General features: G+C 47.4%; 1 protein-coding gene across 1 annotated transcript; it reads right to left on the bottom strand.

The window, feature by feature from the left end:
• Window positions 1-2,803: 2,803 nt before the first annotated feature.
• On the bottom strand, window positions 2,804-10,581 carry CSF3 (colony stimulating factor 3). Its single transcript, XM_086920530.1, has 4 exons — window positions 9,738-10,581; window positions 7,375-7,482; window positions 4,571-4,717; window positions 2,804-3,330 (listed from the first exon to the last, which is right to left on the bottom strand). Exons 1-4 carry the CDS (start codon window positions 9,918-9,920, stop codon window positions 3,172-3,174), a joined length of 597 nt encoding a protein of 198 aa, XP_086776656.1. The 5' UTR covers window positions 9,921-10,581; the 3' UTR covers window positions 2,804-3,171.
• Window positions 10,582-19,966: the final 9,385 nt, after the last annotated feature.

The raw sequence follows: 19,966 nt of genomic DNA, 5'->3' as shown, positions 1-19,966 counted from the left end.
CATTTGCTGATTTGTATGTCCATGTAAGTGGTTTGAATACGGTCCTGTTCTTGAAAGTGAGCTAGTTGGCCTGGTGACAGGATTCAGTCTGAGCATAATAGGATGGAATGTATGAAACTCTGTGGTTATACTGAATAAGCAGCTACCTATGTTATGCCATCTATTAATGTAATAACTGCACTTTCACAATTGCTTTATTAACCTTCCTGCTTTCTCAAATTTTCTTGAAAATGCACGAATTTTCTTCTTTTTTTTCAAAATTTTCTTGGGGGGGGTTATCCCCCCGAACCCTCCTTTTGGAGTTCGGGCTCGCTCGCTGCGCTCGCTCGCTACGGTGCTGTATGCAAATCACTTTGCACCCCACCACTTGCAAATGTCACCCACCGCCCCTGGTAGTGACTGGGCTCTGATATGTTCAAAAGGAGATTCTCTTCTCTTTTGGGCGAAATATTATCAAGTCAATTAAAAACTGAATGAAACAACAGTCACTTAAATGTAAAAAAAAGGTTTATTCAAATCTCACTTCACAACAGCTGATGCATAATTCAAAGTTTCACAGAACAGAAACATTTATAAATAGATGTACTTAATAAGATAAATAATAAATTACACAATATCAACCCACCAACCAATACAATTTAGCATCACAAATATAAATAACAATAAATAAGTTTACTATAAAATATTATAAATATCTTAATAAAAAACCACAATACTTTCTATTCAAGTTTCAATTCCTTTTTTCCCTAAAGATAATACTTCGGGCAAAATAAATAAGCAACACAGGCGCATCAATCAATAGACAGGTTTACCAATGGCATCATGTGACATCGTAGTAACATAAAGGACATAGAAAAGGTTCAAACATGTAGTTAAACATTAAACCTCCACCGCCCAGAATAACATCAAAATATTAAAACCAGTTAAAAAATAAATATGTCGGGCTGCTCCTGTGGGTTCCTCATTGTCGTACAATAGGGTAGGGTGATAGTGCTTAATTGAGCCACAAGGAGCAGCCCAAGCTATAAAATATGTAAATAAAACATAATAATAATAAATAAATAAATTACAACGATCAGGGTACCTAACCAGCATCTACAGTGCTAATAGTATCAAAAATCCATTCCACGTTTTTAAATAAAATAAATATTCAAAAGCCAACACTAAATACTGATATATGTGTTTGTTGAAAATGTTGTAGAACTGCCGGAAGATATTTACATGTAGACCAATATAAACTCAGTTTCACTGCAGCTCACACTTATCCAGATCTAGAAATAAAGGGATCATTGCTCTCCTCTTTTGTGTCTTATCTTCCAGGTGCATTCTGGGGCTCGTAGTCTGACCTCTTCAATGATAAGGGCAGTAGGCTACAGCACCAGGCAGAAAGTTAAACCCCCGGTGTGGTGTAACATAGGATCCAAGTCCAGAGTCAGGGCACCAGATTGAGTCAGATGGGCAATTATTATCACAATATCTAAACTGTGCTTCACACATGCAGCCAACTTTAAAGGGGCATCCGGAGAATAACGTCACCATAGGTCCTCAAAGCCCAAGCTGACATAATAAAACAATGGAACATTCTAGAATGCCTATTGTTAGTGATAGTTAGCTGTGCAGCACTGGTTAAAGAACACTGTTTTCTCTCTACAGTGAATGGACCCTTTAAAGAACGCAGCGCTTACACCTTGACACCTATTTTAACTCAGGTGTAAGAGGTCACTAGCCCAAGATAACAGACAGAATAATCGGCGCAAGGCTTTAAAATGCGAAGCTCCTGAAATTCCTTGGTGTAAAAACAATGGGGGCCTTTAGCTGCCAAAGGGGAAATATCAGAGAAGTTGTTGCAAGTTGTTGCACGTCATATTTAGTCAAATTAAAACAATATGGAATTTCAGAGCAGGAAGAGCGCAAGGGCGCCTGCCCTTTGTATGTGGTTCCTAAAGGACACCCTTAGAGGACTAACCCCCGCTTTCCTCCACTTTGAATCCCTTAAACAAATGCATGTTTATGTGATTTTTACACTGCGAAACTCCAGCAGCTCCCTTAATTGCTGGAATAGAAATGTCTAGCAGGTGTCCCTTCCTGCACATAAACAATCATTCCTGCAACACAGGCACTCTTGCAACATGGCACAAGGGTGTCTGCATTGGCACTAGGCAGATTTTTTTGTGTAAGGGAAAACACAGGGATGTGCCATATTCACCATTTTTTAAATGGTGCAGTGCGACGCTGCTGAATTGCTTGCAGTGCTGTGTCATTTCTTTGTACACATGCCCCAAGGTTCCCTTTCGTTACTTATCCTGTAAACCCCTAAGATGCTGACAAATGGGAGTGGAAACGTTACAAGGTACTCTTCCTAGAGGAATACATAAATAGCTAAATAAATAGACAAACAGATCACACAAAGTACAATTCTGATCACTAAACGTAATTTCCTTGTTCGTTAGACAATTTCACGAGCCCCCATGGGTGCATTGCACTCCCCCGTTCCGGCCAAAGATCCGATCTTCAGAACCGGCCTGCCTGAAATAGGGAACTCCCAAAAGTCCATTGGAATTTACTGGGCACAAGAAAAGGCAATGGAAGCAACGTAGCTTAGCTCTCCAAAGAGAGACATCAGAGCTGTGTGCAAGTGTGAGGGTTGTTATATGTCTGACAATACTTAGTGGCATTTTATCTGTTTCATTGACACTGTACAGGAGAACCAATCAACATCTCACAGGGAAAGCCAGGTCGGGTTCCCCAGCGGTCTATAGTGCCAGGACGCCTCCGGGTAGCAGTGCGCTTTACAAGACACACACATTTACATTTACATTTATTAGATGCCACCTCTGGCTGCATAGCAGCTGACCTCTGCTGCTCAATGGCATTGCGCCAATCAACAGCAAATGTTCATATGTAAGCCAAATCAACGTTGATGCTTAGCACCATTATCGATTGTATCGTTTGAAACCACAATAAAGATCATTAAAAAAGTAAGTCAAATCAAAGATTCGTACAGTTCAGTTCCACACAGTGGACTACATAATGCATGAGGGGGTGAGCTCATAGAGGTCCGCCCCCTGTGGATGACGAGTACTATCATGGCGGCGATCAGTGGTATCCAGGCACCTTTCAGACTCCACACCTCAAGGACCACAGCATCTGTCCACCGCAGCGGAGAGATGCTTACTGCCGGAGGAGAGGCCGCAGGGCGCGGATCGTGGTCTCCAGGGAGTGCTGCAGGTTGCACAGGAGGAGGTACCCGCCGGCCTGCTCATGGAAAGGCGTGGGGAAGCTGACTTCCGCCGAAGGCAAGTTCACTGGCACGATGCTCATGTGTTCCATCTGGGGGAAAGAATAAAGTAAAACATAAGCAGACATCCCTGGTTGTGCATCTCTGACTGCGTAGAAAACAAGACCCGAACCTCAGCATCGGAGACCCGGAAAGAGACTCAAGTAAATTTTAAAGTGTCTCCAATGCTGTTGGAGGAGCCTCCACCCCTGTGTACTCCTACATGCCTTTGTGAACTGGCCACAAAACATCTACAATTGGAATACATGGGAATATATGCGCACAAATAGAAAGGGATGTGCCCTCTTGCACTTTTAGTAGTAGAGAGTTGGATGTTTCGGGCTGCTTCAGAAATGTATGAAGGGGTAAGTAAAAGAGTAAGCCTGAAGCGCTAGTTTCTGTACTCATAAATGCTTTTATGAATCAGCCCCAGTGTGTTGTGGGACCACCACAGTGAACGCTGTGCAGCAAAATAGGCAGGGACCCTACTTGAACATGCTGGGTAAATGGGAGGTACCTCCTTCCACGCCTGACTCTAATCTTCCTATGAAATTGGAGGTGCCTCATCCCTGCCTTTTGACCATCTTATCTCTGTCATCTGACCTCACACCAAATTTGACATGTGACCATCCCCACTTTTGCTCTATGGTATTGGGCCAGTCCCAAGTCTGCACTGGGATGAAGGGGCTGCATCCTAAGGTGGACACCACTAGGTCTGCATGGGCCGCCAGGTCTCCATTCTAACCACGGCTCCTGAAGCATGAGGCTGGTTTCAACATTCTTGCCAGGACTGACTTTGTTTTCCTGTCCAGCCCTGGTAACCCCAGGTTACCTTTAAAGTCAGATAAGGACCATATCTGCTGTAACACCACAGGTCGTCAGTGTGATATCTGTCCCCTCCCTGGGGCACTGTACCCTTGGGTGGAGTAGGCAGCAGACCCGAGAGCAGAGGACGGCCCGGGACCAGGGTTCGAATCCCGGTGCGGCAGGTTTCTGGACCAGGGTCAGCGGACTCGATAATTCTCTCGCCTCGGTGCCCACTCTGATCAGCGATCACACTCGGCAACTCTGGGCATTAGCTTGCCTCATCTTCACTAACGGCCCCACCAGACCGCCGGGGATGCCTGGTCTCACCCTGGAGATACCCATTAAGGGACCATCTCTCAGGGAAGCCAGGAAGGGTTTCGCAGCGGTCGAAGCGCCTTGGGACCCTCCGGGTAAGTAGTGCGCTATATAAATGCCTATACATTTACATTTACATTTACATTATGGGCATGGAGGTCCAGTTCTTACCTGCTGTCTGAAGTTGCTCTGCAGGTCTTCGATGTCACGCCTCAGGCGGCTGACAGCCACAGTGTTTTTGCTCAGGACCTTCTCCAGGATGGGGAAGCGGCTGTGGTAGGTATGCAGGCCGCTCTGCACCTGGTTGAAACAATTCTCCTAGAAGCAGAAAAACAAATTGAGGCGCTTTTTCACACACCGTCTGCAATGCAAAACACTGGTTTAACTGATACTTTCTTGCCGAAGGCATAAAGCGAGTGTCCTCTTTGGGGTGTTACAAATCCCTCCGCAGGGCGGACTAAAGTGGTTGTTTCTCTTAAGGGGAAACCAGCAGTTGTAGTGAAGATTGGGTTCCCTGTGACGTAAGCGTAAGGCCTTGCAGAGCCTATGGCGATAATTGATGCCTAGCTACATTACCCAGGAATCACCCCTGCTCCCACTAGTGTAGCTACAACCCCCGGCACCCTCACCTCTCTCTATAATAGCAGATATCTGAACTCCCCTTAGGATTAAAAGACACTTCTGGAGCCCATTACCTGGCATGCAAGGTGTGTCAGTGTGAGCATCTCTCGTGCAGGTGGTACAGTCGATGGGTAGGAGTGTAAGCCCCCCTGACACACAGCCCATGCAGCAACAGTGGAGGATGCTCTCACACAGCCCAGGCGGCAACAGTGGAGGATGCTCTCACACAGCCCATGCGGCAACAGTGGAGGATGCTCTCACACACAGCCCATGCGGCAACAGTGGAGGATGCTCTCACACAGCCCATGCCGCAACAGTGGAGGATGCTCTCACACAGCCCATGGGGCAACAGTGGAGGATGCTCTCACACAGCCCATGCGCCAACAGTGGAGGATGCTCTCACACAGCCCATGCAGCAACAGTGGAAGATGCTCTCACACACAGCCCATGCAGCAACAGTGGAGGATGCTCTCACACAGCCCATGCAGCAACAGTGGAAGATGCTCTCACACAGCCCATGCAGCAACAGAGGAAGATGCTCTCACACAGCCCATGCACCAACAGTGGAAGATGCTCTCACACACAGCCCATGCAGCAACAGTGGAAGATGCTCTCACACAGCCCATGCGGCAACAGTGGAAGATGCTTTCACACAGCCCATGCAGCAACAGTGGAGGATGCTCTCACTCAGCCCATGCAGCAACAGTGGAGGATGCTCTCACTCAGCCCATGCGGCAACAGTGGAAGATGCTCTCACACAGCCCATGCAGCAACAGTGGAGGATGCTCTCACTCAGCCCATGCGGCAACAGTGGAAGATGCTCTCACACAGCCCATTCAGCAACAGTGGAGGATACTCTCACACACAGCCCTGGTGCAGCGTGTGAATGGCTTCCTTCTAGAACAGTGACATGCCATACTGTGTGAAGCTGCCACATTTGAGGCCTGGCCCAGCCAAGCCCCAGTGTGGAATGTGCACCTTGGCGCCAGTGTTCAAATGAGCTCACATGTTATTCTTCACTGCCCTCCTGCTTACATAGGCTCCCAGTCCCTGCCCTATGGTTATAGGAAGGGATCTTTTGATTGCTCTGTGCTCTCTGCTTGCAGCTTTATCAGCGCCAAGAACTCCGACGCCGAGGCACTTGCCAGCACAGGCAGGGCCATCGGTGCCCCCAGAGCCTCTGCCAGGTTCTCAATAAGCACCAGGACAGAAGGCATGAGCTGGCAGCTGGGCAGTGGGCAGAGATGGAGATGGCACAAGTCAACGACTGAGCAGACAGGAGAGTCACAGGGGACCAATCAAGTCAGCGGATGAGGAGCTCAGGGAGGGGTGTGCAAAGCAAAGTTTTACGAGGAAAGTACAATTTAGTGTACTTCCGATGATTGGATTTCATATATTTTATGGAGTTCCCCCTTTCCCTTTGCCCTCACGGAATTCTTGACAGAAATGGAATGCTGTGAAACCATGTTACACTTGTAATCTGCATGCCTTCGGTACCAAGTGAATACTTTGCATAGTATTTCCCCACAACAAAAATCTACGTGCAATTATACATGCACGCAGCAGAATCACGAGTACCCTCTATTACCCCAGAGTACCCGGGTCTCCCCCACCAGGACAGTGGCTGCATGATTGCTTCTGTACCGCCCTCCGTCCTGTGTCACACGTTAGGGCCTATTCACAAAGGCATTTTGGAGAATGTAAAGTGCTACTCCTTTTGTACCCTTTACGCACTCTTACACGCCTTTGGGAACTGGCCACGAAACATCCCAAACTGGAATAAAATGGAAATATTCATGTATAAATAGAAAGGGCTGTGCCCTCTTGCACTTTTAGTAGTAGAGACCTGGACGTTTCGGGGATGATTCACAAACGCATGTAGGAGTAAGCAGCGGAGTATGCCTGAAGTACTACCTTCCACACTCATAAATGCTTTTGTGAATCGGTCCCAGTGTGTTGTGGGGTCACCACAGTGAACTCTGTGGTGCACAATGGGCAGTGAGCTTCCCTGAACATGCTGGGTAAGGGGGTTGCACATGGGCTTTTGAGACTGCATGTTTACTACTAGTAGCCTGGCCGGTTGTGAGATAACCGCACCCCTGAGCAGCACCAAGGTCATGAGATGACCTCAGTAGTATCGCCAGTGCTTTAAATGGGGCGGTACCGTCCGGTACTGAGTACTGGCACGTTTTTATTTTGAGAGGGAGAGTGCCTCTGCTTTTCAAGAGTGATGTAATACCTTTCATTCTCACAAACAAGCAGGTGCTCTGGGACAGGGTACCTGCACTACACTTTTCCATTTCAAGCACTGAGCATCACAGTATGGTTGTGAGGGTGTCTGTCCTGTGTCTCACCAGGTTGTAGCTGCTGCTGTGGCACTGGTCCAGGGGGGGCGCGTCAAGGTGCATCTGTTCCTTCAGCGCTGTCAGTTCCTCTTCCTTACACAGTAGCAAATCCCGGCACTGATGCGAAAAACAGAATATCATCTCATTAGAACGAAGACAGGTCACCGAAAAACAGAACTGATGCCTGCCCAGCTGTATAAAATGCTAACATATAAAAAATATATATTCAACAGAGTGACTTTCATGTGCTGGAAGACTTGAGGCATCATTTACCCGTGGCCTAACAGCTAGATGCTAGAGCGATCGACATTGAAGCTGGGGAACCGGGTTCGAGTCTCGGCAAGGACACTCAACATCCTGTGATTCTGGGCAAATCATTTAATCTCCCTGTGCCTAACAAAATGAATGTTTCTGCCTGTAGCGCAGCTGGTGCATATCAGGGGCCTTATTTATGACGGCCTTGCGCCACCGGTGCGTCACTTTTAACATAGGAAAAAGTAACGCACCGGCGGCGCAAGGCCTTCATAAATAAGGCCCAAGGTGCTTTGATACCTTAGGGTCCAGTTGGCGCTATATAAAACTAAAAAAGCTACTCGCTATTGAGGTAACTACATGTTCTTAGGCAGGCCCTCAAGGCATCTCAACAGCAGAGGGAAGGTAGTGTCAGCAAAGCAGCACAGATCTGCTGCACAGCCCATCCAGCATGGCCTCTGCATGATGAGGACACAGGAGATACCAGTCTGGGACTCCCCTGTATCTCCTGAATGAAGCTACTTAGCAGTTTTAAAGCCTGAAAGACCCTGCATCTGCAATGTTATAATGTGCAAGTGTCACCCAAAGTTATCAATAATTACCTACCATTCTTCTTTTATTGAAGTTAAAAAGGATAACTTAATATTTGTCCCTGAAATAAGATATGTTGATAGTACGTGTTACTAATTGCAGCATTATAGTTGTAAATAAATACTAACTTGAACCATAATTTGGGTCTTGGTACCAAGCCAGATCTTTGGCTTGACTCTCTTCCTCATTATTGCCTGGTTTGTCCACCTCAAATAATTTAGGACTGTCTAGACCAGGCAACACCAACGTACATACATCCCCAAAAACCTTGTATCGATAGCTTGATGATGCTCGGTGGGCAACTAAGTCATATAAAATGTCCCAGTGGCATCAAATTCCCCTTAGTGCGTCGTTGCCAGTGTTTTCTACATTGGTGAGCACTGTCCTTTAAGTCATTCTGCCCCCCTCGAGGTTGATACAAAAGTGTAGTCCTACTTCCATGTTTGCGACCTGTCTGGAATTTTTGTATTCCAAATCTGGCCACCCTGTCTCCATTTCTTTGGGACACTTCAAATTTCCCAGGCACTGTAAACTCCCCCTTGCTTTGGGACCCTTGGAATACCCTCTGGAACTGCGGAGCCTCTCTTGCTTTGGGGCACCCAGACTTTGAGACTCAGCGGATTCCTTGTGAGTATGGGACTCCCTTTGTTTTGGGTAACCCTCTTGCACTGGAAGCAGTCTTGTGTTAGGGCTCCCTTTGGAGCTGTGGGCTCTCCTTTACTTGGCACTCCCTTCTAAGCACAGGTAGCGCTCTTGGGTCATGGCACTTCAGAGTCCGCTTGGGCTGTGAACCGCCTCTTGCTTTAGGGTCCTTGCCATTCCTTGTGATCTTGCCCCCCCCCCCCCCACCCCCCCTCAATTGCAGCTGTTTATTCTGTCTCTTTGAGGCACTTGTTTTTTTTTTTATTACTGTAAATACATTCAACAAAGGAACCTCCGCTCAGGATCCGCACCCCGCCTCAAACCCCACCATACAAGAAAAAAAACATAGGACATACATCTTTCTCTGTTCAAGCAGCCAAACTATGGAATTCATTACCCCCAAACATAAGATTCACAGATAACTATCTTACCTTCAGAGGACTAATCAAGAGCTCCCTACATAACCACCATACTCACACATAAATATACAGCATATGCCTGTGTATGTAGACATTTAAATGTGATAATATGTACGCATCTAGATATCTGTATTTCTTTGTACAAATATATGTATAAAAACTATGATTTTAAAATATATATTTAGATCCATCTCTCCTTTTACTCATTCAAGCCTCATCTGACTACTATGATCTTCCAAATAACCCTTTCTAGATTATTCCCTCTTCTATCCCTCCACTATCCTCTTCAATCCAACTAACTGACTCGCATGTCTGCAGCTCAAATTAACACACATTTTCCTGAACTAATTCACCTTCTCCTCCTTTTTGGGATCTGGAGTAAGCCGAAAAGCGCTTTGAAGCCTTGTAAAGGGTAGTAAGCGCTACATAAATACAATTACAATTACTACTGTGGTTGGAAATACTTACAAAGATGTTGCGCAGAAACTGGCTCTTGTCTTTGATCTTGGCGATGAACTCAAGGTTGTTGGCGAGGAACTGCTGGAACGCTTGGTCTGCAGACAGATGGCCGTACTGACCGGAGAATTCATTCAGGGGGGCTGCGGACACCCCCACAATCAGGTACTGGAAGAGCAGGCACAGACAGGACATCTGCAGCACATCTGCGAGAGAGTGGGCGCAAGTGAGTTCTGGATTCGAGGCACTTTCTGACAGACAGTCACAACGTTGCAGAAACCCTCACCACCCATGTTCCAGCAATGCCACCCTTCCCTTCTCTATCTCAACTGTAATTCCTTCGTGGAACTCTTCCCATCTCAATCCAGGATTTCTTCTCTTCTCACACTCTCTCATTCTGTTTTTCCATTCAGCTTTGCTGTTTCTCCACTCTCCCATCTCTGCTTAATCGTTCTCTTTTGTCATCCGTTTCGGACTGCTTTCTGCCTCGTGTCCCATGTATATACATTTCTTATGCGGTCTCACTTCCCACTGTCTTTCTTTTCCTTCTGCTATCTGTCTCGCCCCTCTCTCCGTCCACTCACTCTTCTTTCTCCCTTTCATTTCTGTTTGTTTTTCCCACAAATAACACTATTTTCTCTCGCTCTGTTTTCTATGCGCCTTTCGCTTTTGTCTTTTTCCAGCATTTCCTCTCCCCGGGACTCCTTCCCCATTGCCTCCGCCGACCTCACTTCTCGGTTCTCTTTCCCTCCCCGACAGGCAGTCACAAGCAGGTGTTCCGCTGTCTCCTCTCCGAAGGCAGCGTGTAAAAACTGCGAAGAATGCGGTGAATGCGGCTCGGGGCTACAGCTTTCCTGAGCCGACAGAACAGGAAACGCCGCTTCTGGGAGCCCGGGCCTGCCCTCAACAGTAGCTAGGCCTTAGGCGCCCCTGCCCTGTGTTCGTCTCCTGCGGTGGCCGATTGTAAGGGGGGAGGGAGGCCGCAGTTAAAACTCGTGCCGCCAGGGGCGGACCACACACCCCCTTGCTAAGCTGCTGAAACAGGATCTGCCTGCGATCCCAGCCAAGTGGCCCCTGACGGAATACCTGTTTGGGATCTCAGTTTAGAAACAACACTTAGGGCTCGAGTCGGGGTACCACGCGGGTGGACGGCATCCCCCCAAATATTTTAGCGGGAGCTCGATAACTGGCGCAAATGGAGCCACACATTCACTCTTTGGCCTCTCTGGGGCGAGATCGGAGCTCATTTAGAATGCTGCTCACGCGCTGGCTTCTCTGATGCAATCGCATCTAATGGGTGAGTGATGGGAGGCAATGAGTCTGATGGTGCAAGCCACCTTTCGTGACGTCACTTACTGTTGTGACGTCCGCGTCCCGCCACTTCTTTTTCAGGACTTGTGCCCTGCTTAGGAGTATTACTGCTGTCTGCTGAAATCTGCGAGACAACGGGTGATCCTCAAACCACGGGGCACTGAGACCTCAATGTTCTTTCACTCCCTGTATTTATCTTTCATTACCCCACGGCACGTCCCCTTTTGTCCTAGGTAGGGTTTTATTTGCTTTTCCCTCATTATCCCACGCTCCCTTCCTATCTAACACTGTCCGTGCTGCCTTTCCCCCTTCCACAGTGAGATTCACAGGGGAGTCATAGCCTTTTCACTTGTTTATTGTAGCAGCACTACACAGATTCCATTTTCACTGATTTCGTTTAATGCTTCGAGGCAGACCTGGCCCCTTCTTTCACTAAACACAGACAGGAGGGGCCGCCTGGCACCTTCTTTAAACAGCAGTCTGGATGGGCCTCGCCAGGGCTTTAAGTGGGAGGAAAAAACTGGGGGGTCTCTCAAAGGGGCGTGGTCAATGTAATTAAGGGCGTGGCTTAAAACCACATAGGCGAAAAATCTGTGCTAAGCATAGTGTGCCGCCCGCCTTGTATTTTGCTGTTTCTGTCATTGCATCCAGATATATGATACAAGTAACATAACACCTACAACAAGTCAGAACTATTGGCTTTGTCAATGGTTGCTAGTTGCTTAAGACAGATAAGCAGCAACTATGGCTTGTATATAAAATTGAAAAAGCTTCCACTTAAAGCCCTAGTGACACTATGACAATGTTGCTGCTCATGAGTTTCAAAAATAGAAGGGAAATCCAGAGAGAAAATGACTCCCTTTAAAGGATTTCCTTTCCCCTTCAACGCTCACCTGGCATGACGTCAGGCCATAACTTCTCCACTAGTGAAAAGTGAGCAGCGTGAGCACGCACACATGGATGTACCTGCTGTCACTGCAGTCTGGGAAAAAACGGACCGTGCTGTGCCAGGGCACAAAACAGAGCCCGATAGAAACCCGTTTCGAGGCCCCCTTTAAAAAACTGCAGGTGCTCAGACCCGGTGAGACCCGGCCCACTTAAAGCCCTGGGCCTGGCACCTTTGTTCACTTTAGAGAAATGGATTACATGGTCCTCCCATGTTCCTTAAATGCAGAGAAATAGATTTAGCATTCGTTAACTGCAGAGAAATAGTTGACTAATGTGCCTGGTTTGTTGGTTAATGGAAAAGGAATAGCAGACTAGTTGGCCTAATGCATTGACTAAGTAAAGAGAAACAGCAGACTACATGAAACTATTGAGGAATAGCAGACTGTGTAATCTACAGTGAGATATCAGACTAGATGAGGCAGATGCATTGAATAACTTCAGAGGAACAGCAGACTAGATGGGTAGATGCGTTGACTAACTACAGAGGAATAGCAGACTGAGTGGGCCTGATACATTGACTAACTACTGAGGAATAGCAGACTACGTGGGGCTGGTGCATTGACTAACTACAGAGGAATAGCAGACTAGATGGGCAGATGCGTTGACTAACTACTGAGGAATAGCAGACTACGTGGGGCTGGTGCATTGACTAACTACAGAGGAATAGCAGACTAGATGGGCAGATGCGTTGACTAACTACAGAGGAATAGCAGACTGAGTGGGCCTGATACATTGACTAACTACTGAGGAATAGCAGACTACGTGGGGCTGGTGCATTGACTAACTACAGAGGAATAGCAGACTGAGTGGGCCTGATACATTGACTAACTACTGAGGAATAGCAGACTACGTGGGGCTGGTGCATTGACTAACTACAGAGGAATAGCAGACTAGATGGGCAGATGCGTTGACTAACTACAGAGGAATAGCAGACTGAGTGGGCCTGATACATTGACTAACTACTGAGGAATAGCAGACTACGTGGGGCTGGTGCATTGACTAACTACAGAGGAATAGCAGACTGAGTGGGCCTGATACATTGACTAACTACTGAGGAATAGCAGACTACGTGGGGCTGGTGCATTGACTAACTACAGAGGAACAGCAGACTAGAGGGGTAGATGCGTTGACTAACTACAGAGGAATAGCAGACTACGTGGGGCTGGTGCATTGAGTAACTACGGAGGAATAGCAGACTAAATGGGTAGATGCGTTGAATAACTACAGAGGAATAGCAGACTAGATGGGTAGATGCATTGACTAACTACAGAGGAATAGCAGACTGTGTAATCTACAGAGAAACAGCAGACTAGATGGGACTGGCTACAGAGGAACAGCAGACTACATGGGACTGGTACTTTGAGTAACTACAGCGGAACAGCAGACTGCATGGGGCGGATGCATTGAATAACTACAAAGGAACATCAGACTAGATGGGACTAACTATAGAGGAATAACAGACTAGAATATGTCTGGCCTATTTCCTATCTGTAGGGAAACAGCAGTCAGAATGGGCCTGGAGTGTTCGTAACAGAAGTACAAAGGAGCAACAGAGTAGATGGGGCCGATTACAAATGAATAGCAGACAAGCATGGGCCTAGTGCATTAAGTAACACAGAGATGTAGCAGATTGGATACAGTGTTGCCATCTAACCAGCAGTCTTTGGACTTGGCCGTTATTTTCTTATTTCAGGAAAATATTGAGAAAATGAGCAAAAGCAGGTCTTTCAAATATTAAGTTAAAATCCTGGATACAAGGCAAGGTCGCTTAAAATGCATTTCCCAAAATGATTGTAAAAACAAATAAGGGTATATTACCATGCTAATTATAAATGCATATGATTTTTTTTTAATCCTACTCGAGTATCAGCCCTAAGTCCCTCATGAAACAGACAATATGAAGAAATGACCAGTATTTTTCAGTGAAAAACATGGTCGGCCTGAATAACCGGTACATCTGCTACCTGCAGACAAAGAGCAGCCTGGGTGGGCGGGTCATGAATTCTCTGCACTGATCGAGCAGGCCAGATGCCTCCGGAGTTCTCTTCTCCACTGAGAACGGAGCACAGCTGGTGGGCCTGGGGCCATGCTGGCCCCCTCCCTTGGAGAAACACAGTGGCCTGTACTGCAAATCACAGATTCCCTAATGGGCACTTTTATGCGGAAAGGCCTATTTCTTTGAAACTGCAAATAACACAGAGTTATACTTTTTTAAATGTGATCTGATTTAACAGAAAAATGCAAAATTATAGTTAAAACTTTTTAGTTCTCCCTAAAAACTCCCTGTTCCCACAATTTATCATTTTATTCGGAAATTGGACTGTTATTCCTAAGTGGTTTTGTTGCAAGCAAATAGTGATTGGACCATCCCAGATCTGATGACCCCTTCCAGGCCCCGCTGTTGAAGCACGTGACAGAGGGGTTCCCTCAGCCCCTCCCCTCTCGCAGCACACCAACCCTTCCAGGCGCTACTCACTGTGAAGGCTTCGCATCCTCGGGCACACGGGGAGGGAGGGCCGCTCAGTGCCGGTCAGAGGCTCGCCGAGGAAGGGTCTGCTCGTCTCCTTCAGCTGAGGTAGGGCTGCACGCTCTTCTCTTCTGCTTCTGGTATGCCCTGTTGCTGCAGTTCCTGGGTGTAAGGTGCAGCCTTTTCTCTGGTCTTCTATTCGAGGTAGGGCCTGCTGGTTTTGGTCGTCTGTGTGAGGTAGTTTCCTTCGGTTTTCTGCTCGAGGTAGGTCCCAGTAGTAGTGCCTTTTTTTCTTCTACCTGAGTTAGGCGCTGTTGCCTTTGCACCTTTTTGCACTCGGCGCTTGAGTGCTTTGAAGTGTTCTGAGGCCTGAGGTTTACCATGGAGGCTTTATACCGGACTCAGGGAATTACCCTGTGATGCAATCTTCGGACGAGGAAGCAATCGGAGACAGTCTATTGTGCTGCGAAAGCGACTCAGTTGGAACTTTACAAAACGCGAGAATTTCTGGCTGAGTCATGTTACATCACAGCTCATTTTCCGAGTTCGTGGAGCGCTTCCTTTGGCGGATGACTTTATGATCACTTCTGCATCCTAAAGAGGCACTTCTCAGGAAACGCGCGCCAGCTTCCAATCCCTGCATCTTAAAGAGGCAATTCTCAGGAAGCGCGCGCCGGCTTCCAAATCCCTGTTATTGTAGACTCAGGAACCCGGAAGCTACAGTGTATTTTGAGTATTGCAACATTTATTAGCGCTTACTGCCCCTATGTGGGCGCTGAAGTGCTCACCTGCGTGAGGATCACACTGCGCCATGCAGTGTGTGCAGTTGGAAGCGTGCTGCCTGTTTTTTGGAGCCTGTCTGGGGAGTGTTTCCATGTTGCAGTGTGATGGATGGACAAGTGAGAGACAAGTGTATAGTTATGGTTTTAGCAGCTCTGCTGGTCCTTAGATGGCATTTCTTATTGACATGGTCCCCTTAGCTGGTTACTGCCCTGAGTTTTCCATTCTGAGATAGTTTATGGCCCAGAGCAGGCATATGTTGGAGAGCAGTGGCGTAGCAATCAATCAATCAATCATAACATTTGTGAAGCGGACTACTCACCCGCGAGGGTCTCCAGGCGCTGAGGGGAGGGGTGCTGCTACTGTTCGAAAAGCCAGGTCTTGAGTAGCCTCCTGAAGGTGATTAGGTCCTGGGTCTGGCATAGTAGGATGGGGAGTGTGTTCCAAGTTTTGGCGGCGAGGTGGGAGAATGATCTGCAGCCGGTGATCGATCTTCGGTTGCGGGGGACGGTGGGGAGGGCGGCGGAGCGGAGCTGGCGGTTCGGAGTGTAGAAGGTGTAGAAGGTGAGTCGGCTGTTGAGGTATGTCGGTCCGGTGTTGTGGAGTGGTTTGTGTGCGTGAGTAAGGAGCATGAAGGTGATCCTCTTGTTGACGGGAAGCCAGTGCAGGTCTCAGGTGGGGTGTGATGTGGCTGCGGCGAGGACTGTCGAGGATCAGGCATGCAGAGGCGTTCTGAATGCATTGAAGTCATTTCAGTAGTTTAGCCAAAGCTCCTGCGTAGAAGGCGTTGCTGTAGTCTAGCCTGCTGCTGACGAGGGCCTGGGTGACCGTTCTAGTTTCCGTGGGGATCCACCTGTAGATCTTTCGGAAGCATGCGGAGGGTGTTGAAGCAGGAGGATGAGACAGCGTTGACCTGGTTGGTCCTGGAGAGTGTGGAGTCGAGGATGAAACCTTGTTTGTGTGCGTGGTCTGTGGGTCTTGGTGCTGCTCTGAGTGCGGTCGGCCACCAGGGTTTGTCCCACCCTGAGGGAGTGGGGCAGAGGATGAGGACTTCCGTCTTGTCTGAATTCAGCTTCAGGCGGCTGATCTTTATCCACTCTGCGATGGCTCTCATTCCTTCATGAAGGTTGGTTTTGGCGGTGAGGGTGTCCTTGGTGAGAGACAGGATCGGCTGGGTGTCATCGGCGTAGGAGATGATGTTGATGTTGTGTAGTCGGGCGACTTGAGAGAGTGGTGCCATGTAGATGTTGAACAATGTCAGGCTGAGGGAAGATACTTGGGATAAGCCGCAGATGATCTCGGTGGCTACGGAATGGAAAGGGGGAGGTGGACGCTCTGGGTTCTGCCGAAGATTAAGGAGGTGGTCCAGTCCAGTGCTTTGTCTCGGATCCCTGCGTTGTGGAGGCGTGTGCGTAGGGTGCGGTGGCAGACAGTGTCGAAGGCAGCGGACAGGTCCAGGAGGATGAGGGCCGCGGTTTCTTCGTGGTCCAGTAGGATCCTGATGTCATCTATGGCCGCAATGAGGGCAATTTCGGTGTTGTAGTTGCTGCGGAACCCGAACTGGGATGGATCCAGGATGCTGTTCTCCTCGAGGTAGCTGGTCAGTTGACTGTTGACGGTCTTCTCGATGACCTTCACTGGGAACAGGAGCAGGGAGATGGGTCGGAAGTTTTTGAGGTCTTTGGGATCCGCCTTGGGTTTTTTGAGTAAGGCGTTGATTTTGGCGGGCTTCCAGCTTTCTAGGAATGTCGCAGTCTCAAGGGAGATATTGATGGTCTTGTGGAGATGGAGTGCGATGGTGGAGCTAGCTTTGTTGAAGATGTTGTGTGGGCAAGGGTCTGGATGGAGTGGATGGTTTTCATGATTTTGATGGTGCTGTCGTCGTTTATGTTGTTCCAGGCGAGCAGAGGGTCGGTGAGGATGGTGGTCGTGAGGTCAGAGGTCTTGGTGATTGTCAGGGTGATCTGGGTGTTGAAGCTGTCGTGGTTGTCTGCGATCTTGCGATGGAAGAAGGTGGCGAGGGCATTGCACAGGCCTTGCGAAGGTAGGATGTCGTTGGAGCTGGGGTTGGTGGGCTCCTTCACAGTGTTGAAGAGCCCTTTGCTGTTGTGTGCATTGTTGTCTAGGCAGACTTTGAAGGAGGCCCTTTTGGCGGATCTGATGAGGTGATGATGTCTGCGGATGTCGTTCTTGTGGGCTGCTTAGCTGTCCGGTGTCTGTTCGCTGTGCCATTTCTTCTCTAGTTGTCGCAGCCCCCCCCCGCATGGGGGGTAGGCTTGCTGCAGGGGCCCCCCTCAGCTCAGCACTCTGGCCCGAGAGCTCCAGATTAAATCCAGACAGGGGGCCCTCCTTGCACCTTGCAGTAAGGGGTGCTCAAGTTTTGTTATGCCACCATTGGAGAGAGAAATGGTGGAGACATCTGCTGGGATGGAGTTTGTTTACACCATCCATATGTGCTTGTCATTGTGAGATGTCAAAAAGCGGCCATATTCTGAAGCTTGTTGGGACCCGAAGTGACGGGCTAAATTAAAGCCCTCCGTTTGTATTGCATTGTGGTTAATCTCTTCAGTTAATCTATGCCTGTTCAGCTGCTGATGGTTGGTTTATTGCTGTGCACTGGTACGGTTCTGAGTGACGGACATGACCCGTAGCAGTTATATTTCACATGAGTATAATACGAGTGTTAGTGAGCATAAGGGTATTGTTAAGCCACCTGTATGAGCTACGACTGACTGTCCGACAGCTGAGTGCTACAGTATGACTATTAACATGGGCCAAGAGTGTTATATATTGTTATGTAACTGCATTTATGTAGCGCCTACTACCTCTGGCAAGGTATTGAAGTGTTACACCAGGCAGCATGCTGCTTCAGAACACAGCGTTGGTGTTTTTTTGTGGTTATTGTTGGTTATTGGAATTCGTTTTGGGCTCTTAAGTAAATCATTCGGAGCAGTTACTTCAGTTTATATGTAGTAAATTCAATGAATAGGAGTTTGCGATCTTTAGTGGGGGTACGTGAATTCATGCAAATGGTTGACAGCATTAATAGATGAACTACAGGAGAGTAGATATTGATATGTCGCAGGGATCTGACTTTTAAAGGCGGGATTGTGGTCTTCGAAATGAGGCATGGTCAATTTGCAGAAATGCAACAATAGGGATTCATGTAAACATGCATGTGGCTTAGAGTAGTCTGTGCTCAGAGACAAGAGGCCTTCAGAGGATGGAAAGTAAGGAGAGGTTAACTTGGAAGAAAAGGAGTGGCAACAATTGCAAGTTTTAGTCAAGGCACATTTTCATGGGTAAGGGGGGATGCTTTTTGAGTTTGTGTGGAACATCAGATGATGTAAAAGTGAAGAAAGAAATATTCTTTGCATGTATTTAGTGCTTTGTATGTTCGTTTTGATAAGCACTGGAATCAGGTGAAGGTATGTCCTCTGAAAGGCTACCACTTAGACGACCACTTTAGCAAATCTGGTGATTAGCCCAAGGGCTGGAAGCATAAAGTAATGGCTGGGCACAAATATAGGGAAATATCGAGAGGTTTACGTTGTGCTCAAAGGCAGGCAGGGGTAACCTCATGATTATATCAATGGGAGAGGGGAGACAGGATAAATAATACAAGCATGGAAAGAAAGATTCTGCAAACGCTTTTGCAGATGTCTTCTGATGCTGACCTTTACAGTCTTGCTCACGGTATTAATTACAAAATCAAAGTGGTATCCATTGTGAATGCCCCGGGTTATGGCACAGCACATGCGGGTGAGGATAGCTTCCCTTGTGAGTGGAAGTGCACTGCCTGCGTTCCTGTGGGAGGCTAGAGGGTGTAAACACAGACAGTGAAGTATGTTGGCCATCGACGGGGCTACATTTAACTAGTCCATGAGCCTTGTTAGCAAGAGGATGCTGATTGGTTCTTCCAGAGCACTGCGTTTTGGTAGCTGTTAGGGGTGAAATAGTGTCTGTTGTACAGCGTTACTTCCTAAGCCAGGCATGTCCTTTGTCTCTCCCTAATTGCTGCTTCAGAAAGGTTAATGATAACAGGTGAAGGAATCTGACACGTAATTGCGCCTCTACAGTGGGTACCTGCTGGGAGCCAGCCCCAGTGCTACCTGCTCTGAGACGCATCAGCTTAGACCAGCATTTCGTAACCTTTGAACTTTTGTGAACCCCACTGACTCATTCATGGAATCCCAGGACACCCACTGAGTCATTACTGGAATCCTAAGCGATTTCTACAATTCAAACTTCAAAACAATCCTCAAATATACAGAAAGAAGTATACATCAAACAAGTGCACAAATGTTAAAATATTTTATTTAATTCACAAACATAGAAAAATAAAAAATTAAATTTAAATGGGAAGGTTGGAGCTTTTCTAAATTCGGATTTTAATTCTAAAAGAGGAAGCAGCATGCTTAACGCTAGCAAGTCTTTTTTGCTCCTAATACATACTTTCTTTTAATGGACGCTTCAATTAAGGCCACCTATCGTCTACACCATATCCTGTTCACTGTACTTGTGCTGTTCCAGCAATTCAAGCAAAGGATACCAACTACATTTTTAGACTCCAGTTTCAAATTCTTTCAAATTTACAGAACGTTTTAAAATTTCCAATTATAGTGTTTGTTTGTGTATTTACATACACTTTACCAATCTGCTAATATGATTTAATTTTCCATACAGGTGTAGATCTTCAAAGTAAGACCACATGTTAAGAACCACTGCTGTAGAC

This window comes from Lissotriton vulgaris, chromosome 5 (assembly GCF_964263255.1).
Source record: "Lissotriton vulgaris chromosome 5, aLisVul1.2, whole genome shotgun sequence".
NCBI lineage: Eukaryota > Metazoa > Chordata > Amphibia > Caudata > Salamandridae > Lissotriton > Lissotriton vulgaris.
This window is presented reverse-complemented; position numbering and strand designations above follow the sequence as displayed.

Bases quoted from the DNA above. Each gene is read 5' to 3' on its own strand.
- CSF3 (XM_086920530.1), bottom strand. From the start codon at position 9,920: ATGTCCTGTCTGTGCCTGCTCTTCCAGTACCTGATTGTGGGGGTGTCC. The intron at 4,718-7,374 runs GTGAGACACAGG...TTCTGCTTCTAG, and splicing joins ACAGCAGCAGCTACAACCTG to GAGAATTGTTTCAACCAGGT. The intron at 3,331-4,570 runs GTAAGAACTGGA...TCTTTCCCCCAG, and splicing joins AGAGCAACTTCAGACAGCAG to ATGGAACACATGAGCATCGT.